Genomic DNA, 27,874 nt, shown 5'->3' on the forward strand with positions numbered 1-27,874 from the left:
TTCCATATCTTGACATCGTCAGCATGTAGCAAGACCGATGATGATAGGAGACAAGGAAGGTCATTTACATACAAGAGGAATAGCACTGGCCCCAAAACTGTACCGTAGGGCACTCCACTAAGCACAGTTTCCCAGCTAGATAACTTTGAGTTCACCCTTACTCTTTGTTGCCGCCCAACTAAGAAGTCTTTTATCCACATCAATAAATTGCCTCCAATCCCGACTTTTCTTAACTTATATAACAGCCGGTTGTGCGGAACTTTATCAAAAGCTTTACTGAAATCAATGAAGGCGACGTCTACAGGCAGCTTTTGGTCCTTAAGAGCGCACCAGCTTTCACGAGCCACTAATAAGTTAGTGAGACAAGAATAACCTATTCTGAAACCGTGCTGCTTCTCCGAGAGGATCCGGTTTTTATCGAGATACTTAAACAGGTCCTTCCGAATAATCTTTTCTAAGATTTTAACAACCACACTAGTTAGGCTAACGGGGCGGTAGCTCTCAGGTTTGTGTTTCGTGCCTGTTTTGAAGACAGGACTTACTATGGCGTTTTTCCAATCTTTCGGTAAGCGACCCTGCGTAACGGATAGGTTAAAGCATGTACTTAAAGGGCTTGCAACGAAGTTAGATAATTCTTTCAGTATCCTAGGATGTAATTCATCGGGCCCCGTGGATTTATGTTCTTCAGAAGAATGATTATTACTATCATCATTTACATCCTGAACGCAAGCATATGACTCTAACGAACTGCGTTTACGTCCATATGTACAGATATATCTCACGAAAAAGTACTTTAGAGTTGGATCATCACTGTTCTTTTTGCATACTGACATAACGTACTTAGTATGCGTATACTAAAAAAATAATTATTAACCACAGAGGTCATATTACCTTATGTACTTCTTTCAAACAGGTCTCAAAATTGTCCCAACTTGTAAATCTTCGAGATAACATAATATCATTGAAGATTCGTCCTATATCATGCATCATCACGATGGAATCGCCTTCGTTACTTGAAGAATGAACGTTATCAGACATAGTGCGGCTGAACTCAATTCAAATCTAAAAATGTCTTGATTTGACCGCTTCTGAAAATCTTCACGAATTGTCGATTTGACGCACCAATCATTTTGTGACTGTTTGACCTTCAAGTGCTCGCAACCCCCATCAGTGGACGATACCCTAGGAGCGTTGCCCTGTTTGGAGGTCTGTTACTTTTCTTCTGTGTCGTCTCACCTCATTCGTTTATTCGTACCATCTAATCAATTAGTCCACATCAGTTTTAAGCTTGAAACATTTGGTATCACTATGTACTATCCTCTAGACAATGTTCGCTGATCATAAACTACGAGAATTCCAGAAAACCCAGAATTGTACCATAATGACATTGCAACACAGACGTTTGGTTGTCTGTGTGCATTTCTGTTTGCCCATGCTTCAATATCTGTTGTCAGTCCTAACCTGTGTTCCAAATGATTTTCTGAATGTTAAACATTATTAAAATAATGTGTAAAATTGCTCTATATGTAGTCTGGATCACATTTGATTAGACTAATTTGACACCACTTAGTCCCCTTACTCACTGATTATTACTATTTCGCAGCACGCGTGTGGAAAGTTGAAATAAATTCCAATACGCGTCGTATTTAACTTTTTAAACCACCGTTATGCACCTAGATTGCCTGAAGTATTTAGTACAAAATTAGATAAGTTATACTCCAGCTGGAGTTTAAGAAAGGTTCAAAATGTTTATCTCCACAGGTTTGCAATCATAAAGTGCCCCATTTGTTCTTGCTCTCTATCTTTGACCATACGAAAATCTGCTTGTGCAGGTTTGTATCGTACTCTTTATTCCGAGTTTAGTAATGTTCTGCATAAGTCAAATCATGATGTACTTCACCGAACCTCATTGATATAGTTTCAGTTTGGTGGTTCACCAAGTAAAAATGGTCAGTGCGAAGGTCGTGTTTGTCCAGTGTCAGCAGATTTTGTGCTTCTACGTGACAAGACAGTCTTCTCTTTACGACGGATTTTGACAACTGCTACGGTTAAACTTACAGGTCAGGAACTAGATACAAGCTGTCTATTCATCTCTCCGAAAATAGGGGTTATTCAGACATCATCCAGTCTCTTGGTCACTGAATCAGGTGTAGGTATATGCTAAAATACTTGGTAAGTAATTCAAAAGTAATGCTTTTCAGGAATAATTTCAATTAAGGATTCATTTACTCAAAACCTGACTAGTTAACATGACTAGTTCCCTGGTGAATATTATACTCTACAGATTCTATATTGATAGTATGACTGGGGCGTTTACAGTAATGTTTTCAGAGGGGATCTCACTTAAGTAATTTGACAATTTTTGAGTGAGTCAGGTTATGCTGCCTCCACATTGGACAATCAGTAGTGACTATTAATGTATGCCTTATCATTGTTCACTTTAGTCTCACTACATGGAAGAAAAACAGTCATTTCCTCCCAGTTTATCTATGTTCTTTGCTTTCAAAGGTCAAAAATCAAACTATTTCGGAATATACTTGACCTCGTATAGCTGAATACGCATCTAATCGGCCCCATATGTGACGTAAACTGACGAAGCTAGGCAGGTTTACATATGCTCAGGTTCTAGCATTCAACCCACCAAATTTGATAGGATGCTTACCCATCCGACTAAATTCCTTCTTGCTATTAGACTGTTTGTAACTCACCGTCTTAATCCTTCATATAAGAATATGACTTCCTAATTCTTATTTATTCCTAACAAAATTTGTGGCACAATAGGGTACCAAAAGGGTTACTATCCTGTCCAAGTATATCTTTCAATTTTTTTCAGCACGGGAACCATTGCTTACAGACCTGAAATCAATTTTATCAGAGGTGTCAATCTCGTCAATACGTATTTGAAATGATCAGAAATCCCTTAATTATGTATGGCAGAATGTTCTAAATGTAATGATCCAATGATCTAAAATCGTTCATTTGTTCTTAAATTTAATTTAATTTCCAATGAATAAGACAGGCAAGAAACGGAAAAAGGGTTATGTCGGGGAGTGTATTTTGTCTTATTTTATCCGAGACGAAAAATACAAAGCTCCTGCCGAAACCATGAACCCATGTAATATATCTACATCTCTCCCAGTATCTAAAAGCAACCCACTCGAGAAAACTCCCAGAAAATGCCCTTTTTATAAGTGGATTCCAGGTTTGTCAAATTATTTAAGTTTATAGTAGTGATAGACACATCATTTACTGTTGATGCTTTCTGTTATGCTGAAATTCCAGGATGTACCTGTTACTTCCTCTCCCATTTCCATTTTGATCATTTCAGAGGCATCCACAAGAATTTTAAAGGAGATATCTATTGCAGCGAGGTATATTTTCATTTCCTTTTATTTATAGTCTTAGGTGACAAAGAATCTTTTGAGAAATGCTTATGGTTTGGGGCTGGTTATTAATGTGCTTGAGATAGAGAAGAGTACAAAGATTGGCGATGTAGAAGTAACAGCTTTAGATGCTAATCAGTAAGACTATAGTGAAATATTCATTTGTTCTTGATTTTTGTTTTTAAATGTGTTGATTCTGCAAAATATTGTAGCTATTTTAGCTTGACGATTGTTTTTGGTTAGCAAAATTCAGGTAGAATGGTCAGTTAAGTTTTTGCTAGTGAATGTGCTGTATTATTACTAAGTTTGTTTGTCAAAACGTTGAGTGGATAAGACTTTCGTAATTGTTCTGAATAAATGAATCCGGGTTTAATTATTTCTTTATACTCCACTAAAAATCTTCAAAATCTTGAGCACTCATTTAATTATTTCACTCGAATGGCCTTAAAATAGGTTGATACCGTAAACATAACGTTTCAAAGTGTAAATTGAGCTCTGAACTATGCCAGTGTTTGTAGTTCATTGATCTAGGTCTTTGGGTTTTCATTTTCTGCAAAAATATATAACAGTCGACATTTTCGTCAGTATACTTGTACACATAAAACCAAGTATCCAAGCCTTCTGTAGTCCATTATTTGCTTAAAATTCAGCTACAACGGATGTTGCAGTGAAAAAGATGGACAAGTTGACAGTGTATATATACTTTTGAGAGCCTTTCTAAGAGGTATAATTCACCTCACATATAACAGGAGGAGCTTGACATAATGTAGAGAGAAGGGATCAGAATGATATTATCAGTGCCGTTCGAAGATGAACGATATAGTTTGCTTCGTTGTACCGGACTTCAGAAAATCTTATTTGGTTCTCGGCTGTCAGTTTTTGCTTTCAAGTTAACAAAAAAATGCACAATTTGCTAAATTTCTCTAACCAGTAGCCAGTAACTTAATGAATTAGATTAGTCTTATAATTCAACTAGACGGAAGCCTTTATCCAACTAGTTGCTAATTATAGTACTTCACATGAGTATCGTTAGCAGTGCGGTATATATATTTCACATCACTGACAACTCACTGTATTCATTTTTTCGACGTATCTTAATTGTTTTATTTTGCATTCTAAGAGTTCTTCCTGTAAGTTCAAATCAGATTTTCTATAATTCTAACACACTTCATATGTTTTTCGACTGATCACCGAATATCGACAAAGGTGAAATTCTTAATCTGCGCTTCTAAACCTTTATACAGTTGAAAATATATTCCGTTTTAAGTTTATGAGAATAAATGTTTTTGAAATAAAGAACCAGTAGAAGCTACTGGATAAATAAAAGTTTAAATAACATCATGAAGCAATTTTTATTCTCAGTTTTCAATCCATTTTACATTGATTCATGCCGATTTCCCTGAGATTCTTATTTTAAATTGAAGTCACGATATAATAAGGTTTATTAATGCATGCTTATGCTACTATTTCATTATATTTTTCCCACTAATTTATCTTACAGTTGTCCTGGCTCTTTAATGTTCCTTTTCTATGTGCCATCAAAACAGAAGACTTATCTGCATACTGGTGACTTTCGTTATACACCATCAATGTTAACTCATCCAAGTATATTAACAAATTATTTATCGGACGACAGTTCTTCCAAAAAGTTACCAAGAATACATTCAATATTTTTGGATACAACGTAGGAGTCCTGTTTTATTTATATATGTTTTTCTAGTGTATATATTTGTATTATTAGTACATTTTTCATTCTAAAATAAGCAAAAATCTGTGAGTGATGTGGAAGTAAATCTTATGAAGAAGGAAATCAATATTAATTTAAGATCAATGTAATGTCAACACATTTTCGCTGCACTACTCGATGACATTCAATGCATTTTTACTTATTTGTGTTGAGTGATATTTGCTCAGTTCATAAATTTTAGTCATTGCAACTGATATATAACTGAGTAACTAGAATGTTTTAAAAGATTCTATTAAGTTCATCATCAATAAAGCTTTTGTGAAGAAGCTGGACCTCTCACTCAATTAGCGGGACAGGAAAGAAAAAGAGAAAGTAGTTTCGTCCACTATATTGAAGCTAGAGTTGCGAAATATTAATCTGGTCCACGAACGTACCAAAATCTCTTAAATTATACATTCATATTTTAAATACACTACTTGAGCGCTATCTTATGTATGACAATTCCTGTTAGAATAATTCTCACTATATTAAGATATAGTGGTGTATGTAATCTAACTTTAGATGAAAGGTTTTGTCATAAATCCTTCACATAAACATAATGTGTTAAAGACTTGTGTTCGGTCGTCGCAATTGTTGGACCTCGGCAATTCCCACGATGTGAAAGTAAGAACACAAAGACTGGTATAAGTGATGATTTATTAGCCCCAAATTACGACGACGATGATCGAAATAGTCTAAAATACACTGGTTCATATATTGATTTTGCACCCATTTTTGATTAATAATTAGAATAAAATCACATATATGAAAAATACTTAGAGTTATAACAAATCATATAATGAGCATAGTTCATGTCAATGGAATACAAGAATATCGTATACGATACAGAATAGAATATCATACGACAAAAGAAAAAAAATTACTACACTGAATGATCATTACATTGAATTAGAATGGATGTAATGTTGAATAAAACTCACAATGAGTAAATCAATAGAAAATTTATTTTTCTTCCCATCATATCAAAGACATGAAACAAATGACTAGAACCGTTATGGTTACAGTCAGTTTTTTTAATTTATTTGTTTCTACGGACTTAAATTGATCGTTGGATAATCATATTTCTGGGTAAAGAGCCACAATATACGGTGTGATGACCGAAATTATGAACAGCGTATAGACGATGTTTTCTGGAAAATAACTCAGTATTTTCTGAATTTTCATATGGCATTTCTCTGACTGAATTACGATAACATTAAAGTAGAGTATTAATCGACTTAAGGTTTATTAGTTGTAGAAAACCCGAGGATACAGTACCAGTTTCTAATGCTCTTTAAATGTTTATTTTTTAAATTCATTCTGATTGTAATTCATTTTTCGTTAAATAAGTTTTGTAGGATGTTACATTTAAAAATATTGATATATTTTCCAATCAAAATTATTTGTTTTCTCTACCTAAAAATGATTAGTTGATTTAAAATTAATCTTATGTTATTGCTGTTTTTACATTGTTTCTCGTTTCCCATGTCCAGATGTCACTTTTGACAAGATAGAAATTTTTCATGTATTGATTTTATGAATGATCTACCAATTTTTAGATATTGTTCATCTCAGTATGACTTTCCTACTCAACTGGATGTTATTCATGGAGCACTAGAAGTTACACGTGATTATCTGATAAAAGATCCTACCATTTTAGTTGTTTGTGGAATGTACTCAATAGGCAAGGAACGATTTACACTTGGTAGGTATTACTTATAACAGTACGGCTTCAATTTTCTTTATTACTATTATACATAAGCAATAGCTTCCACTAATTCTGAATGTGGTACCCGATCAAGTTTCCGAACTATTGAACAGACTCTATCATTTTCATGTAAAATTTCTTTTGTCTGTTGAGGTTATTACAAGTTAATCTGTTTCATTCATCATTAAATGATGTCGTAATTCTATAGTATTGACATGAATAACCGGTATATATGCACGAAAAATTACGTTTTGTATATTTCTCTAACGCCTATGAATAAATATGTATTTGTCATTCAACACATTCGTCAAGTTATTCTCTTATACTGTCTCTTATAAGATCTAGACAATCAAATGCTTTTGTACAGTTTTTTCTTTCTACATTTTAAGTAGGTCGATTACAGTCATTGTAATGAAACAATATATATTTTTGATTTATTCAGTAAATTCGCTTGTTAGCTCAAATAGTTGTATTAATTGTTTCTGGAAATACATGTTTTCCCATCATAATTCTTTTCACTCTTTATCTTCTTATAAATCTTGGATTTGGTGTCATTCTTATCATTTAATGCTCTGATCTTTGTTTTTCTAACTTCATTTCTTATGTTTTTAGTATCTTTAGTGTGTAGTTAGCAGTGCAATCTAAATTAGTCGTTTATTCATATTCGGGAGTCGTCAGTTAGATATGCATGCATCTCAGTGTTCATGTTTGCACTGAGATTCGAACACAATACTTTGCGCTTCAAATGCTAGCGTGTTGTCTACAAAGCTGTTGAATCCAGACAACTACTAACTTGTTCAACAGATGTGAAGGTATTAGTAAAGATTTGTGATATCTTTTTATTGATATTCAAGAATAAGAATCTTAGTTATCGTATGGAATCAGTAGCTCAATAGATAACTCACCGAAGTTTGAAGCAAAAGGTTTTGGGTTCAGGTTTCAGTGTGGACATCATCATTAAGATGAAGGTAAATTCAGACGAATCTCAAAGAAGGCGAAATACACAGTCTGGATCCCACTGCTAACTATATTACCAAATATACTAAAAATTTGCGACTAAAGTGCAATATCGAAAAGCTGCTCAGGATGTACATATATATTATTATTGACTGTTCAGTAGCATTTCTCATATTTAGATTTCTACTACTCTCTATATTGTTTTCCACCCTACGCTCCTCATCTTGTTTATCTCCTATCTGATTTTACTGATTCAGGTTTTATTAAGTATATATACCTTTCCTAAGTCCTATGTTGTTAACTTACTGACTGTTCTCAACTAAGGGGAGTTATTCATACAGATAATAGAAAATAAATTCAATTTTTCATAGGGTTAGTAAATAACTAATCTAAAGAAGTAGGTCAGGCTTACCTAAATTGATTGGTAAAGGAAAATGAGGAAACCACGAATAAAGATTTCAAAATAGATCTCAAGATACTGGAATATCAAGTAAGATATTATACAACTGACAATTAGAAATTAGCATTACGAAGAATGTGCAACATATACAGAAATATCAATTTGAATGCAAAATAGTTTTTTAACCATTCGATAATCATAGATTTATTAAAGTGCAGTAAACTTTAGCTTGTGTGATCGATCTCTGGTTACTTTAAATTATTTATGGAGTAGAAGTCATTGTATCATATCAACTTCCATGTGAGATAGGATAAACAATTGCATGGCATGAACTCTTCCTAATTTTCAGTTAAAAAAGGACAACAATTCAAATCTACCATGTAAAACTAAAGGGAGATGTATATATATTCATGTTTTAATGTTGTGACTTAGTTGATTTACGTTTGTTTTATAAATAAAGACAATACTACTCTATCGAATTTTGCAGATATACATAATCAATGTACATTTTAACTCAGGTTTGAATTAGACTTTCTTATACACTGAAATTATCAGTTTTTTTCATGTGCTTAGAAAAACAGTATGTTGTTTATAAACTACTTATAAGTAGGCAGTTGTGAAATTGATGAAATTCGTGCCTTAATTCTATTGAGTAGCTATGGAATTATTCAGTACAAAAAATTATGGTTATTTGGTTTACAATTCAAGTAATTCTAAAAAAATGTTTGGTAGTAAGTGAATTGTTTGCATATATTCAATTACTACAATTAGGAATATATGAGCCTAACTCTGCCCGAGAAAATCATCAACATCATCCTGAATTCATACGACGGACTACACTGCAAAATGGTGCATGGAGGACAGCTGACAGATGCATTTTAAGTGAGGACTTGAGTCAAACAAAGCTACTTACTCTCCTCCTTCCTTTTTCTTGTGATGGTTGGTTGGATTATGGAGATTTCCACATCTGAAGGGAAGCACGGAATAAAATGGACAGGTTAGATGCAACTAAACGACTTGGATTTCGCAGATGACTTGGCCCTTCTATCTCATACACACCAACAAATGCAGATAAAGACAAACAGTGTAGCATCAGTATCTGCACCAGTAAGCCTCAACATACACAAGGGAAAAAGCTAGATCCTCAAATACGATACAGAGAACAACCAATCACACTTGATGGCGAAACTGGGAGAGGCGGAAAGTTTCACGTATCCGGGTAGCATCATCGATGAACGTGGAGGATATGGTGCAGACGTAAGGGTGAGGATTGGCAAAGCAAGGACAGAATTCTTATAGTTGAAGAAACAACGGAACTCAACACAACTGCCAGTCAACATCAAAGTCACAATCTTCAGTACAGACGTCAAGATAGTTCTATTGTACGAAGACGAAACTACGAGAACTGCTACAACCATTATCAAAAAGGTACAAACATTTATAAACAATTGTCTACACAAGATACTCAATGTCCGTTGACTGGATACAATCAGCAACAAACTATTGTGGGAGAGAACAAACAGGCTTTCTACTGAAGAGTATGTTAGGAAAATATGCTGGAAGTGGGTAGGATATACATTGCGGAACAGATGTTTAATCATTAGAAAACTGTAATTTGAACCATTATTATTACCATGGGGTAATGATTAAAAGAATAATTATTGTTGTTGTATAGGCCTTCTTGGAAAACTTTTTCAGTATAGTCAACTTTCTGCCTAATCGTTAGTCTTTTTTTACATGAAAAAGTTATTTTCATGGTATTTGTTAATTATGTAATACTGGCTGGTTCTTTTAATAAATAATATACACCATGTTATATCCTAGTGAAGATTAAATTATTAGTAACTTCCGATAACTATCAATGGAAGCTGGTATTGGTGTTCTGGACTCAAGTGGACGGGCTAGGTGGACAAAGGACCAATAAGGACGCCAGGCTGCTCATACCGGTCGAAGGTCATTATGTTAGCACAGTACTAAGATTGAATAAGTCGTCCTTCGATTGGCGAATAAATCGCGTGATAACTAGCCTGCCTTAAAGGCACAACACACAGTTGTTCTACTGAAGATATCTGTTTTTTGTCAGTTTTTCGTGTAAATTATCTTTCAGTGTTTGTTATTCACGATACTTTTTATGGAACATGATAACAAAGGAAAAAGTGTAAAATGTGTTATTTTTATTCAGTGATTGAAGACATCGTTCTTATTGAACATTGGATATCAGTCACCAAAGTTGTATAAACTAGATTAATTAAAACATTATCACCAATAAAGCTTGTATTTCATGATTTTTACACTTGATTGGATTGTCATTGCGATACCCAAAAACACATTACCTGCCCTTAATATTACTCGGCCTTACCACCGGATTTAAACAATCTTTCAGCCAAAACACTAATCTAATACAAAGTTGCCAAACATTCACTTGATAGAACTCGGTTTCACAAGTGTAAAGTAGAAATCCTCTCACCGTTGTATACTGAACCTTTTTTGTGGCCAAACTAACGTCTTAATGTCTCTAAAGAAGATTTAACGAAGACCACTTTAAAACTAACCTTAAACTGTTCAACCAAACTAATTTATTGGTTATGCCAAGTTCAATGTATTAGAAAAAAAATCCAATCTTGAAATTCACGTATTAATTTAGGGTGATTTTCGCTGATTAGCTTTCACTATTCATTAATTGTGTGAATATTGTTCATTTGATTTCCAATCAATTTTCATTGAATTCATCAATTTACTATGATTTTTTATTCAAATGATAGTTCGGTAAATTCTTTAACAAATTGTCACTGAACGTAATCTGTCTGTAATTGAATAAACTCGTGTGTGAATTGATCTTCTTGAATCTCTATCAAATAAATCTTCCTTATAAGATTTGTTTTTCGGAGTAATCCGGGTCAATTGAAAAAGGAGCTGTTCTATCGTAGTATCAAAGTTTTGTTAGAGTTGTTTCCTATCACAAATATACTATAATTATAGAACGCTTAATTCAAACACAATCCTTTTCACTTCAAAGTTTTACAATGAAATTTATATGTATTAAAATATAAGTTTATAAGAAAATTTTATATATATAGTTCCACATAACAGATTAAACATTGAGGATCAAAATGTTCGTTCAATGTCGTGAACTGACTCATGTTAGAAATGAAAACTCAGTAATCTAAAAGTTAAGTTCTACTCAGAAAACCTGAAGGTCTTTGGTCCTGTCGTAGGGTTGTAGTCGCACATTGCTGAGCTGTCTTATGCGAAGTTGGCCTGGTTTTTTTGGTTTTTAATGGTTCACGTTACAATGTTTGTAATATATCAAGTGTTAATGTTCTTTCGAATTATTTGATGAAATATTTTCCTATGGCCCGTCAAATACTACGTGACAAAAATTGCCAATCAGAATATCGACTTCTATGATCTTGTCCTTGTGCCAAACAATAATGCGTTAACTAGTACTAGCAACCTTGAGTCAACTCTTGGTCATTATCGGTCCTCTGTATAATAACTTCTAGCGTAGCTCAACAAGTTCAGTGCAGAACACAAATATCAATCTCCGCTGTGTGAATCGTATATTTCAGATATACTTGGCTTATATACAAGCAGACCAGACCACATAACACGATAAAATGAAAAATAGTAATTATACAAGATCAAGCTAAAAGTGGCTGTTAGTGCGTGATACTGTAACGGATAAATCGGAAATAAGTTAAGATTGGTAAATCGTACTGAAGTAGCCAATAGGTCAAATAAGAGCTTGTGAAAAAAGAACACAAGTGTATTCATAATCTAGTTACTTAATAATTACCCAATGAGAATATATGTAGTAGTAGTCTATAAATAATTCCTAGCAGTTACGATTCATTTATTCTTCGTTCAGATATAACACATAAACAATTATTTATTTACTTTTCTATTCCTAGTTTTCAATTATAATATTAGTATATTATTTGTACATATTCTTATGAACGAAGAATATTCTTTTCAATAATTTCTCATCAGGTTCTACAATTATAAATCCAAATTAATAATCCATAAAATTGGCCAGATTTAAGGCAGAGTACATCATTTGGAAATTGTAATATGTGAATCAAGAACTGTTCTTTGTCATATAAAATCAAATCGTTAATGTTGGGGCTGACTAATATAAAGTGTTAACTTGAATCAGTTTATAAGTGAAATGAAATTGTGCGATAAATGATCAGAATAAATATGGTCAACATGGGGTGAGAGAGGAAATAATGAAATAAAAATCGGAAATTAAATAATATGTAGGATAATATGAATTAGGTCAGATATAGTAGATTTAGGGGTGGATACTGAATAAATTCCTCAAAAAGGTTACCAAGTTTAATAATAATAACAACGATGATAAATATGATAATAACAATGGTAAAGATAATAATAATAATAATAAGTTTGTGACATAAAGTAAACATTAATCAAATTACGTCACCATATTTATTTGATTATTAGCTAGTTGACCAGGGTAAAAGGAGTGGCTGAACATATTTCTTTTGGATGTAAAGCTCTAGCTTTTTGATCCGAATAGTAATTGCTTCAGCCGTCTGTAGGATTCTCAGTCTGACGGAACTAGGTAGACTAACGTTAACACGATGGATTATTGCAAAAGATTGCTCCATGTTGGCTGTATGTCCTGTTTGGACTAGATGGTCTAAAATGGACCTGTTAACCGTTTTGACTACACCTTGGCTTAATCACACGAAGAGGTGCTCACGAGCCCGAATGTACAAATTCCTAGGACATTGCCAATATCAAATTACTTCGTTCATACAATTGTGTTTTAATATAATGGGAATTTTTCAGCGATTACCATATTTCTATGTCATCATCTTTTCATTTTATTCTACTTGTTACACCTACTTTGCATATTGAAACATCCTTGTGTTTATTATTATTATATTGCCTGTCATGTGCAATATGAAGAGAGTAATGTGATTGTACGATTCTAAACCATAAAGCTACTTTGAGAAAATAGTAAGAATGGGAGTGTGAATTTACTCTTACTTAACATGTGCTTCGAATTTCGTAACGTGGTCACTTGATCCTTTTTTTTAAAAAAAAAGGAAGACATACTTTTATTCTAACTTTATGTTTCGTTACTTTATTATTGTTATTGTTTATAAATAAAGTATGATTCAAGCATACAGTCAGTCACACAAAATGCATTATTATTATTATTATTATTATTATTATTATTATTATTATTATTTGTAAACATTAATTTTTGTTTATACAGTAAAATGAAAGAACACAATTCCAGATAATTTTATTTGATAGAGCTGCTACTGTGAAAGTTATATGTAGGGCAAGTTAATCATAGACATATCCTAATTAAATTGTAGACGAGTAGTTATGAGTCACCTACTTTCAATTGAGTCTGATAATACCATTTACTTATTTAAATTTAAAATGAAAAACTCTGATCTGAAATTCATAGACTAAAAGTCAAATGCTTTAATCAGTGAAAAGTTGTTATTGATAGTTTTTTTTAAAAAAAAGATTGCAAAACACTGTGAATTATAATTTTTATTTTAACTATTTATTAATCCTAAAGTGAAACTATTTGCACTTCAGCAAGTGTTTTAGTTTGTTATTGAAATATGGAAATTTATTACACCACACATCTAACATGATATTGGTCTTAAATTTAAATGAATTGGTTAGACAGATTTTTTATTTAAAGTAATATATTGTGTGTCTAGAGAATTAGTGTCTACATATTGAATTCACTTGGTAAATTTTAAAAAAAGCATTTTTTTCAGAAAATATTTTACTCATTGTTGGGATATTCAGAAAAATATCCCCAAAATTATCCTGTTAATTCTAATGCTATCCTTGAACGTGAAATGGTGTCATTTTCCTATTGGTCAATATTTAGTTCACGTGTCGTTTCCCTACTGGTCAATATTTATTTCACGTGTCATTTTCCTGTTGGTCAATATTTACGGTAGTCCTAAATGTATAAATATGCATTTGTCTGTAAAGTATCATTCCTATTCTTATTCTTCTTCTGACCCCATAAACAATTTCCATCTACGGTTCGTGTTCTGATATATTGGAGATTGGGGAACAGTATTGGGGTCGTACTGGGATATCTGAAGTTGGTCAGTCGGTAGAAATTAGAGTAGCCACCCCGCGGTCCACAATACTCATCCTTTCCCTATTCTCGTTCAATGGGTGAATTATATACCATAGCTAGTCCCTCTCTCTCTCTCTCTTTGCATATTTCTACTGTTTTGAGAATTTTGTTTCCAAATGAAACTGCTTTAGGCATTTAGCCTCCTTTGTTTTGCGATTGGGGTGCATCATAAAGTTCGTGATGAATTCCAAACAATGAATAACAGCGATTTAAATGACTTTTTCACGTAAAAGCAAATTAATTATATCCAATTAAACTACTTTGTGCATTTGAACTTGTTGGTGCAGTGCACATTTAAACGTGGTTTCTTGTTCGGTATTCATTATAGAGGTTGTATCAGGCTTTTTTTATATGATGTAAAAATGGTTTGTGTTGTTACTTTAAATGCGGTTTTTTATCACGTAATTTATTCGCCAATCGAAATACGGTTTATTCACTCTTGTACTGTACCTGAACTAATGACGTTCGACTGGTCTGATCAGCCTAGTGTCCTACTGGTTCTTTGCTCGCCTAGCCCGTCCAGTTAAGTCCAGAACACCAATAACAGCTTCCACTAATCGAATCATTTATTTCAAACATACTTGGTTTATATACCAGCCAAACAGACCGTATCACACCATAAAATAGGAAATAACATTTATACAACATCAGGCCAAAAAGTAGTTGTGGATGTGGGAGACGGTAATTAAATAACTGTGTATAACTTAAGAACAGTAAATCGTACAATAATAATCTATAGGTCAAAATGAAGCTTATAATAAGAGGAATATGGATATACACAGTATAGTTACTGAATAATGATACAATAACATTATATATAAAATATTAGTCCATTATTAGTTCTCGGAAGTTACTCGTAATTTAATCTTCACTAGGATATAGCAATTTGAGGATCTTTTTGTTTTATAAAGAAGTGTTCAAAATGTTAATAAGGCGATTTCATATCATGTTTAAAATCTTAACGTTAAAAAGGTTGTTTATTTTTTATAAATTTTGATCAATTCCTCATCTGTACCAAATATTTAGTGATATGTTTACTAATATTCACCATTGTTGGTTTTCGTCTTTAAATGAAACTGAAACCCATGAAAAGTAAACATAAAATGTTCATCATTATGACGAAATACAGATCGATAATAACACATACACACGTACATTCAACCAAAATACAAATGAAGGATTTGTAAGTGTCATCACCAAAGTTTGACTCGATAATTTCGAAGGATTTGTTTAAGTCAACCAATTTGTTCAGTGACAAACAAACTTGTTAACAAATGAGAAAGAATGAAGAATATTTCACTGCGTTATCCAACCATAATTTTAACTTATTGGAAACGAAAATTCAACTGGACATTTATTATATTATCTTTGAAACTTTCCTTCATGTCTTATTGTTTCATAAAAAGTACTTAAATGATCGCTTTATTCCTTGTAATTTTATATATAATGACACTTAACTAGTGCAAATCTCAGTAAAACTAGCAGTTCTGACTTTAAACAGAACGTTTTGGAAGTTGCATTATCTTAGTTACTTTTTCTTCTTATTCACAAATAGTTCTACAAAGTTCTTACTTTCAATTTACTCATAAATATTCCATTGGGAATAAAAGCGCTGTGTGTGTGTATTAGAAATCACGTAGATTTTCGCATTTCACCATAATAATAGAAAACTTTCCATTTTCATAGTACCTATTTATTTTTCTAAACAAAGATCTACGTGTTGATCACTGTTATATTTAAAATTTCAACTAAATCAATCAATTAAAATACCATGTTAATTGTGAATTTGTTACATTTTCTTCAAAGCCGTACAAGTATTGGTTCGTGTGTTTGGTTTTCATGTATACGTTTTATGTGAGGTTGCCCAAGCTAAAGTAGTCAAAGCTAGGATTAAATTTGCGACCTCATGGTTGAAATTCAAGTGCTGTAACTACCTTAAGCTACTGCTTACCTTTAAGTAGAAAAAAAAACCAACAACCATAAAACACTGAGAAAGTATTAGGAAGGTTGCTATCTTAGTTGGAGATGCCTTTAGTCGTAAATAAGCGGTGTTAACTTGATAGTTATTGAACATCGTAGTTAAAGACTAGATGTATTTACACTAACTTGGTTCTTATTTCTTTCAAATTTCAAACTACTATAATGTTTAAGGCTCATTAGTCATGTCTAGTCTCATTTCCTATTTCTGGAGTTATATTATAGTTTGAGGATTTAAGGATACTATAAATTGATTGATCGGTTTAAATTCAATAGATTCATCGTCTGTTAGTCATTACTCGTCAACAGCATAGAACTTAGCACAATTGTGTTTAGATCTAATTACACTACATCGAAATAACAAAAGGGGAAATCGAAAACAACGTAAAAATGTGTGGCTTGAAAAGAGGAAATAAGATGGTGAAATGAAAAGCATAAGATTATATTAACGCTCGAGATTTCAGAGAAATTGCATTTGGCCCTCTGCAATCGATTTTGAATCGTGTCATTTAGACATTTCAGTCATAAAGTCTACACCATCTAACATAACTCAGATCAGAAGTAGATAATTCCTTAAATTGATACACATTTCCATCGTTTAAACTGGAAATTTAGTATGTAAACATCAAGTTCATAAATCACAACTTAACATATTACATGACAGTCCAATGTCTGTTGAGTTTATTTTTCAGTCTTTTTAAAAAAATAACTACGATATATATTCGTTAGTATGCAACTATGCGCACCATAAGCGGCCACCCTATAAATCTCTCCTACTGTACATAATCGCAATAATGATGGTAATTTATCTAGGCCTATTATATGTATCTAGATTCCTCACTCACATGCTTTTCTTAATACACTATTTGTACCATACACATCTTATAGTCCAAAAATAATTTCTTAACTATTATGTAATAGTTTTAGGATAAAGTAGATTATTGATTGGTTTGATTTGGCACATTTCAAAGATTTTAAAAAAGAATTTATTCACAACCAAACCATTAGGGTATCCGTCCAAAAGGATGCGGTTAAAAATGGTGATTACCAAAAAGGCTCATATCAATAAAGGTGAGCATTAGAAGAGGAAATTACATTCTTAATGATGTGAAAAGTACTCGATTCGCCATCTGTCCCTTTGCCTTACAACATATCAAAAAAGAAGTTTTATAAATATCTAAATAAGGATCTACCCTCAACAAATACTGTAACTCTTCGAATTCGGTAACAAGTTTTTTAAACCTCCCTAGTCATGTTGTGTCGTACGTCTATTTCGAACAGCTAGGGGGATAGTCTGTTTAGACGGATGTTTCGAAGGTCCTTGAGAATGTTTGAATTTCATTTTAAAATGTTAATAACGCACCTTTCGAAACTATACAGTTATGTGCAATTCTACTTCGGTATTCTAGTGTCGATCTGTTTTCGTAATTTACTACGACCAGTTTGATACGTATATCCATCTCCCTATACTTATAAATAGAGAAATAATATATTTGTAATATCCCAGTGAGTAGGAAAATTAAATTTTCTGACGTTTCATGACTCAATGTAAGCCACTTCCTCCCATTGCGATATTACAAATATATTATTTTTTATTTATAACAATCTAACCAATGCTCAATTCCTTTGAAATTATCAAGTCAAACCTTGGTAATGATTCCTTATACTTATGTTTTAAGTGTTGTTACTGGATTCCTGAAACAGACCTTTCGATCTTCAAACCATTTAGACCCTGTCCTTTTTTCCTGACTTCATCAGTCAATCAGTAACAGAGTAGGACCAGGCACTTATATGCATCGGTTGCAACACTTGATTAGCACAACAAGGTGAACACCAAATTTATAGCAGTAATATGTTAGTAATATATATAAATAAATATTGCATCTAAGGATATGATATAGGGAAGAGCAATTGGTTCGTAGAAAGAAAAGTATTAAGCAATTATAATCTCACAGTTTAAAGGAAGTCAACGACTATATACACCTACAACATTGTGATCGATTCTGAGTCATTTCGCCCGGAGTCTCCAGTCACTGGTTATGAGAGTCGTGCAGACTCCAACCGGGTAAGTCTACATCTATCAACTTGGCTCAGACCAGAAGTTAGTGACTTTGTCCACTGATGCCACGTTTTAATTTGGCCACCACTACCTTTCTCTCATATATCTCCAACACTAGTCAGAATTGCGCGTCGTGGTAATCGGTGTTCAGGCATACACAACACGTGGCCCAAACATCTCAGTCGATGAAGATTCACAACCTCATCAACTGATTTACCATCATTCCCTAATACTCCTGCGTTTAACCTCACAATTACTTACCCGGTGATCCTAGAAGATACTGGCAATAGTTCTAAGACATCTGTGGTCAAATACTAGTAGCTTACATCTACTCTTAATAGCCACGTCTCCCAGCCGTAAGGTAAAACAGGTCGAACTGCCGCGCAGTATACTCGTCTTTTAATTGATAGACGGGTATCTCACCTTCACTATAGGTGACGTAAGTTGGCAAAAGCCAAACGGACTTTTTGAATCCGTGCAGACTTCATCGGTGAAACCCGGTCAGTATTGAATACCGTACAACATATCCCGTAGTGGCTAATTAGTTTATTCATCTCAGTCTTACGGGAGGTTAGTCACAATCCAGATAGCTTAGTGGCAATGCCATTGGTTGTAGCAATGGACAACATAGTTTCCAAATGTTTTAGGGCTGATGAATTCTCTAAGTGCCATCTATAACTATTGTTGACGAGTGCCTTTCATCAGGAGACCTAGGTTCAGTGCTTCATGCTAACTATCATTAAGTTCTTTTGACCACTTTACTTAAGTTATTCAGACACTGGTTACTGTTGTTTGTGAGTACAAAATAAATGGCTTATGATTCTGCGTACGGCTCACGGTATCAAACGTTTTTTTCCTATCTTATCATTTTTAAGATGCCTTTTTTGCTACTCATCTTGGTGTAATGGATACCCGAACATAATTGGCGTCTAACTTGAACAATTAGATCGATATACGACCATAAAATCATCATCACCATGTATTCCCTGTTTTTATGCCTGTAACTGGTGAAGCACTTTTCTTATGTGTTTGTTATGCTACAAAATAAGCTGTTTGGTTCATAGGTTCTGTGTGGTATATATATATATATATATATATATATATATATATATATATATATATATGATTATTTGCTAAGTTTTGTGTTTTATTTTTCATTGAGTTTTATTTCTTATGTCTGTTAATCTGCGAACAGGTCTTGCCTCTAAACTAAACCTAAAGGTTTGGTTACCAAACAATCAAAATCGTTTAATCAAGCTAGCTGCACAAGGCGGTTGTACTATATGCAAAGAACTGCTTCAATATGTCGTTGGTAGTTCTCACAAAGCTCAACTTCATGTTCTACCTATGCAGCAATTAAATGTGACAGGCCTCGTTGAATATCAAAAGAAATTGGGCAATCGATTACCAACTGATCCTTTTCACAGTTCATCAACCCTTTCTAAATTGAGGTCTATTCTAGGCTGGCGCCCAACTGGTTGGTCTCATCGACAGTCAAGTAATACTCAAACATCAATGAAACCTCCACGGAACGGCATTGTTTTGGAACAGAAAAAGGGCGACATTCACATTTATGGTAAGTTTTCTGATGGTTACATGTTTAGAACATGTTCATATTTTGTATTTCTTTATTTTCAGGATCAGTATCTAAAGTAGAGCAATACAGAGGTTTGTTGAATGTTGATAATCATTTATTTTAGGATCGAAGGCAAACTTAGTCATCTTTTAACTTGTTCTTAAATAATTTTTTTAGTCATTAATGTTAGTTGTCATTGTCAGTTCAGCTTTGTTTTGCCGTGCATATCGACAATCGGTTTCAAGATATTCCGCTACCTAATTTTAGTTGATGCATTTTTCATAATATTTACGTATATTACTTTATTTTAATCTTCGCGTAAAAGTATTCTAAAACTGTGTACTTAAGGTGTGTGCAATTGATAAATCCTTAGTGGTTAAGTGTATGTACCTTATCATCCTTGTCAAATTGCTTACATGTATCCTGATAAGGTCATTAGCAAGTTTCTTAATCTTATCAGCTGCATTTGAGTCGGTTTTCCAGAAACACCTTTTTTCATTTTCTTTAAGCATTTCACAAATCACACCCAAGTTTATGTATTGATCTCATAGGCTATCAATTCTGTATAACTACCTGAATTTTGACAACCTGGAGCAAGATTTGACCAAGTAATTAAAAATTCAACTGCAATTAAGCATGTTTATGTACATATATGTTTAGGTCATCTCATTTTATTATCATTACTGACCTAATGACAAAGTTTTTGTCTGGAAGCACGAGTTTATTTTTAAACTCTTTGCTGTTATCTGATTACACTTTGCTTTTAATCTTTTCCGATTCATGGTTGTGTTTTGCAAATAAATCAGTTTAATTCATTACTGATTACCATTCGTAATTATCTTTTAACCTTTGATACTCATTTACCTAATCACTTTTAAATTTGATCCATAAACCATTTTTGTTATCCATTTCATCGATTACCCCGAAATCTTCCTTCAGACACATAATATTCAGTTTCAACATTTTAATGTAACCATACATGAAAGAAAAAAAATGTTATTAAGTTTTTTTAAAAATAATACTTTACTACACTATACTGATACATTTTCACACTAACTTTTGATCAACATCATATCTCATAAAGTATGTTAAATTCTATTATTTTTTATACGTTTCGATATTGAACTATTACAGATTGTTAGTAGGTAATGAGAGAGTACTAACAAAATAAAATAAAATTTGTATTATTCTATATAAATTAATGTTATTGTGCTGATTTACTAACATTCCTATATACAGCAAGTATATATATATATATATATATATATATATATATATATATATATATATATACGTGTATATGACATAAATGAGTTAACTGTTGAAGTACATCTACTGAAAATTACATTTGAATTACAACCAATATATTTTGTTTGAATCATTTATGTAATTTATTTTTGGTCATTATCACTTTGTAATAAATATATTTCACATTAGTAATTATACAGTGTTAGATAGATAGATAGACAGACAAGGAATTAGCGATATTATCTCTAACATTACATAAATTGGATTGCATTACATTCATTCATGGATGTATGCGAATAAACAAACAAACATAGTGAAATACAATATCTGTATACTAATAAAAATGGTTACTTAAAAATCAATTAAAAATGTTGATTATTAAAGGTAATTCTAGTTTTTTTTTTTAAATACTGAAAGAATTCATCTAAAATCATTTATTTCATTGTAATTATTATTTTCTCATTTCAATTTAGTGAATTAAAATGAAACTCTATTGTGTTTTCATCATGTACTTCAGTCAAACTGGATTACCTATCATATTGACACTTCTATAATGTTTTGAAGATACTCATCAACTCACTTGTTTATTAGTAAATGAAGAGCTTAAAATATTTATTGTAAAGTTTACTTGATCTTGCGAAGAAAGTTAATGTAATTTAGAAATGATCATCTACTGATGGTTATTTGTAGACAAATCAATTAAACGTCTTTTTATTAATTCAAACATATTGGAATATCTATGAATACATATATTTTTAATATGTGCTTACAAATACTCACACTGCCTACAAATAGAATAGGAGTGAAAAGAGTTCGTTAAATCAATAGTGTTCGATCGTATTGAGTCAGAGGTTGGATGATGATTATATCATCTCGTGAATAAACTGAATTTAAAATGTATAGATCACTAGATTCTGAAGCTAACTCACTGACATACTCTTGTTACTCTCGTGTAGCGGCATAGGCCGCCCACAAGGATTCTCTATTGAACTCTGTTCTAGGCAATGTTGTCCAGTTGCTATTCATTATTTTGGTGTCTGCCACTAATACCCGGATGCAATATGTCCCTTGATCTTCTTTTCATTTTCCCTTCAGGATTCTGTGTTAAAACTTGCCTCGTGATTCAGTTTGATGATTTTTTCAATGTATGTCCTACCGACCTCCAGTTGAAAGCCGGTTCGTTCTTTCCCACAGTAGGTTGTTGCTGATGGTATCCGGTCAACGAACATTGAGTATCTTGTGTAGACAATTGTTTATAAATACTTGTACCATTTTGATAATGGTTGTAGTAGTTCTCGTAGTTCCATCTCCATACAATAGGACTATTTTGACGTCTGTACTGAAGATTGTGACTTTGATGTTGACTGACAGTTGTTTTGAGTTCCAGATATTCTACGACAGTAGGAATTCCGCCTTTATTTTGCTGACCCTTACCTTCACATCCGTATCAACTCCTCCTTGTTTATCGATGTTGCTGCCCGATCATATGAAAGTTTATTAATTCCAGAGCTTCTATATCAAGTGTCATTGCATTGGTGTTCTCTGTGCTGTATTTCGGAATCTTTCTTGTGACTTAGTGACCATTTGACCTCCCTTTTCCTTGACTGGTCGCTCTGAATCCTTATATTTCCGTTCTAGTTTCTTCGTTATACCATGTAGTTCTCTCACATTTCAGCCCTTTCCAGCTTTCGTCCAATGGGTTTCACTTATTCCAAGCACCGTCAAGTTGTATTTCCCCATTTTTGCAGCTATTTGATTGGTCCTCACTGTCTCTCGCATTATGCGTACATTATATGTACCTATATTAATTGTTGCTCTGGCTGTTAGAGGGGACGTCAGCCTCGTGGTTTCCGAAGAATCTCGGATTTCAGCATGGGGCATCATAATTCTTCTAAATGAAGATCCTTCAACTCAAGCGACAGAGTTTTAATGGTTTAAATTGTTTGTCGTGATTGGCATTTGTGGCAGGGTTGTTTTGTAAGGTGTGGGGTTGCTAACTCTTTGTCCAACAGTACTTTCCTATCTGGACTTGAAACCGGTAGTAATATTAGAAGGGCTACGGGTGGAAATGGGTTTCTGGTTTTGTTATTGATACTTGACAGGGTCGAAGGTTATTACTGTCGATCAGTTTCATACTTATAGAAAGCAGTTTCTTCAACCAGTCCTCTTAATAGACAATATAATTCAAGAGGGGAGAATGTATTCGTGGAATAGAAATTGTGAACTGGTTTTCAAACTAAAGATCTAAGGTAGCGAAAGAGTCAGTGGATCTCTTCTATTGTTATTGATTATGAATGATGCCATCAATTATCTCTAATCATGGGTTATGATAATCTCATAGAACCAGAACACACCGCTCCACCGCCCTGTCTGTTTCTAATAGTTCCCTAACTGAGGTCAACACATAAGAAAAACTACCTTTAAATTGAAATAATCTCCTTAACCTTCTTATCTGAATCATTTTAGTGTGTATTATCGGTTCTAGGTTGCTAAATGTAAACTACTGATGAAGTTTCAACATTTATTATTAACTGAGATAAATAAATTATACTTGTATCTGATGCATACGAATGATAGCTGACACAGAAATTCGTTAGGATGCTAGTAAACGATTCAACTTCTTAGTTGGTAAGATTTATCATAAATTTCATTGAAAAAAACGTTTTCTATGTTGTTAGTATGATATATTTCAGTCTAGTTTAACAGATTCAATAGACTTTCACTTTGCCCAGTAGGAAGATCATTTTACTTGTTACCTAATAATAAAACACCATCAAACATGATTCTCATTTGCGCATTTCAAAGCAAATCAGCAAAATGTAAATTTTGAAACTGTCACAAGCTATTTCGTTCACTGGTATAATGATTAATCACTAAAATTGAGGTAGAAAAATGCTGTAGCGAGTAATATTGGTTGTCAATCCACATGTTGATTGTGTAAGAACTAATCTTCAGGTTAAAACAATCATATTCCTTAGTTGTCTAAAAGTTTTTCGGTTATGGAACGGAGATTGATGAAAAAGAACTGTGCATAGATATACTTTAGTTGACTTTTGGAGCATAAACTATTTCAGTTCTTATTAAAATTTGATCTGTCTAAATGTCTCCATGATCTTTACCTTTGCCCAGTTGCATATGTAGGTTTCAAAAATTTTTCAGAGTTTATCGGGATTACAACTGACTGTTAACATAAAATATTATCCCAGAGAATAAGAATCAGCTTGGTTTACTCTACATCAGTATATTAAAAAAGTAGGGAATCTTATTTTGACTTCGTCAACCATCTTGTGTTTGAGAATTGAACAAACATAAATCAGGTGATGCAAAATAGCTTTCAGGTATTTGCTTTCAGTCAGTTAATTCCCCTTAGTTTTGAATATCAGATTATATATCTAGGCAAGTGGAGAGATCTTGAATCTGTTAAGTTCTCGATTGCCATTAGGTTAACCATCGATCAGGTGACATCATAGTTATTTGGCTATATTCATCCGTAAACTATTGTCACTTGATAATTTTCATCACGAACTGGTTTGATACCACCATTGAAAACTAGAAAGCACTGAACAAAAGTTTCGTATTAGTATGGGACCCGTTGGCAGTGCGCAACCGCAACCCGACCGGAGCTCGAACAAAGGACCTTCGGTCTCGCGTGCGGACGCCTAAACTCTAGACCACTGAGCTGGGATCCAATGGTGTATGTATCTAAATTCAAACAGTTGCGATATTGCGCGACCATATATTGTCTACAGTGATTAACTGTCTTATACTCGATTTGGTTGCCCACTGCTGAGGAGTTCCATATTGGTTCGGAACAACTGTGTAGTGCCTTCTGGTTTTCAGTGGAGGTCTTATTAAAATCAATCCATAATATAAGCTATGAAATTTTAGCAATCTATACAAAACCACGATACTAATGTCATTTGATTCACTTATGAATAGAGACGAATAGAAACGACTTGAAGCACGGTACAGTGATGTATTAGTTTAAGTTTTGTTTTATATCAGGGAAGTAAAGCTGTAAGACTATGTAAGAGGTTAACAACAATCTACGCTTTCTTGCCGATTTCAGCAAGTAACAATATTTTCTCATGAGGATATAATAATCAGTGACATCTTTGATCCGTTTATTTACTTAATCCTAATTAAAGTGAACATTCAGTTCTAAATGAACTCAGTGAACGTAATGTATTTCAGTCAATCTAACAGATACAAATTTACAATATACTTTTAATGGTTTTAAACTTGAAACAAACACCAGACTACCTGTTATTTTTATATATCAAACACTTTCATCAATCGTTTATCACATCAGTGGAATATAAGAGATTGTATCATACACAAACCTCTATCCGACTCTACAAGTAATGCACCGAATTTTTCTTATTTTGAGATTTAACCATTCAGCAATCCAAAATGCGTATAAAGGTTGTTTAATTACTGTACTACTTGGTATAACATCACATGGTTAGACGAACATATTTCGTATTCCACTTAAATAAACAGTTTATAACCAATGAAAGTTGATTTCGCTATCTAGTAATAGTTGTATTGTAGTAGATTTCCATCAAAATTATATTACTCATCGGTTGTGAATGAGCATATGTGATGTGTCATCTTTTTGATGACTTTCAAATGAATTAGATACTTAATAATTAAGGTAACGTGATACTTTTTTGTTTGATATTATCACCAATGCACTGTTAATTTAATTGTTATTCACGTGTTTATTTGTTGTTTGTACATTTGGTCACTTGTAGCAATTAACATAACGAACACATGTATTCATGGAAATCACACTTTTCTTGGATTATGATGTCTAGTCTTTGGTTGTGACCAGTGAATTTACAGAAAAAAAACCCAGAAAGATTGTTATCCGTGTATTTGATAAAAATATAAGTATAGATTCGTGTATATAACCGTAAAAACAGAAAAATATATCGAACTGTTGTGTATTCTAACGGAATTCATTGGACAGGAGGAAAACAATTTGATGGAACAATAATTGTGTAGCTGATTCGTGTGTCTTGAAAACACCGACCAAATTTCTCCAAAGTACATAGCTTTGTTCTTATAGTTATCTCTGTTTGATTATTGTAATACCGCACTCTTATTTCTGTAGAACTTTCTGGATACTATAATTAACAATTTAAGCGTTGGTTATTGTGATAGAGAATGTTACTTGTTTGACTTCGAGGGTTTCTTACACTATTTTCATAAATTGTATTGATATCTTACAGGAATAGTCAAACGATTTCTATTATCAGTTATGTGAAATACTCTTAGTGGTGAGAATTTATTTTCCCAGCTAGTATGTATTACTTACAAAACGAAGTTTAATTTTTGTTATGTATTTAAAATGTTTTGAACCAAGAATTCACAGGTTCTTATTTTAAACTCGATTATTTCATATTATGATCTTAGTTTGCCAGTTATTATCTCATTCGGAGGTCAGAGTGGTAACTATAGTGTATTTTAGTTGAAACACTAAATTCAAGAGGGATCGGACAATTGTTTCTTTCCGATTTGTTTTTTGACGCTAAGCATTATGAACTGTAACTTGGATTAGATAGCTGGATATCACTCATCTGAATCGAAAATACTAGTGTTCATTGACTAAGATTCTTCTCTATCACGAAACCACTTAAGTACCTAGCTTTGGATCCTGATTTCATTATCATCCTTTTGACGGCTGTATTTTTGAGTATGGTTTTATGCAACAATAAGTGAATCTATTTTCGCCTCCCATAGTTAACATAGTGAGGTGATTTAGTATCCCATAATTCAGATCGATATGAAATGCTTCAACTCTTAATTTAGCTAATAAAATTTAATTAAAACCCTTATCAAGATACACTAATTGTGTTGTGAATTATTACTATACATATTGCAACTATAAGGATACAATTATTACTAATATAAATATAGGTAGGGGAGCAATTGATTAGTTGTTATTTTTAGTAATATTGATTTGGGACAATTTAATAGAAATGTATGTTTACAGTTTTTGTAGAGTATGCGAAATATCTGGGCTTTCATTTTTTAATATAATCTCAGTGAGTTTATATTTTTCGTTATTCTTTTGGAACAGGTAGTACTGCTGGGGAATTTCGAAGTATGCTATAAAACACCATTTTGCCTTGAATATTTATCCACCTTGGGTCATTTCATGATAAAAACTATACTCAACTCATGTCAATCTCTATTTATCAAAATATATCCTCTGTAAATAGCAGGAATTCCGAAAGTTTTATTTCCACATAATTTAGTAGTAATAATGCTTCTAATATTTCTATATTAAAATAATGACTTATTGTTTTTGTATATTTAAAATAGGTGCATCATATAGTGAACATAGTAGTTTTCTGGAGTTAAAACAATTCATTACACGTCTTCATCCTGTACAAGTACAACCTACTGTTTTTGGTAAATCGATTACTATGACGAAAGATACAGTAAACAGCTGGTTGAAATGAAAATAAACGTCACTGTCACGGTAAAGACCATTAGTTTAACTTGGATAAATTATTCTTACAGAAATACTTTTCTTGCTTCTGTTAAATAAAATATTGATTTATGGAAGATACTATTTTTCTTATTATCGGGATAGTCTACCAATCAAATCTATACTAAATTGTTTGTTTTCTAATTATTCGACTGCTTTAACTAAACAATTTGGATTTCTGTAAGAA

At 32.8% G+C, this 27,874-nt stretch overlaps 1 protein-coding gene across 3 annotated transcripts; it reads left to right on the top strand.

Annotated features, from left to right (window-relative positions):
• The first annotated feature begins 771 nt into the window (after positions 1–771).
• DCLRE1A_1 (DNA cross-link repair 1A protein) lies at positions 772–27,836 on the top strand. 3 transcript variants are annotated; one of them, XM_051213412.1, is made up of 8 exons: positions 772–1,206; positions 2,834–3,202; positions 3,238–3,371; positions 3,406–3,521; positions 4,885–5,067; positions 6,669–6,814; positions 19,557–19,937; positions 21,659–27,836. In XM_051213412.1, the coding sequence occupies exons 2-8, from the start codon at positions 3,007–3,009 to the stop codon at positions 21,664–21,666; spliced, it is 1,164 nt and encodes a 387-aa protein (XP_051069391.1). In that variant the 5' UTR covers positions 772–1,206; positions 2,834–3,006; the 3' UTR covers positions 21,667–27,836. The 3 variants fall into 3 exon arrangements, with proteins under 3 accessions (XP_051069391.1, XP_051069392.1, XP_051069393.1); XM_051213413.1 differs by having other exon boundaries at positions 27,519–27,836; XM_051213414.1 differs by lacking the exon at positions 2,834–3,202 and having other exon boundaries at positions 1,167–1,206; positions 3,329–3,371; positions 27,519–27,836.
• Positions 27,837–27,874: the final 38 nt, after the last annotated feature.

Source organism: Schistosoma haematobium, chromosome 3, assembly GCF_000699445.3.
Source record: "Schistosoma haematobium chromosome 3, whole genome shotgun sequence".
NCBI lineage: Eukaryota > Metazoa > Platyhelminthes > Trematoda > Strigeidida > Schistosomatidae > Schistosoma > Schistosoma haematobium.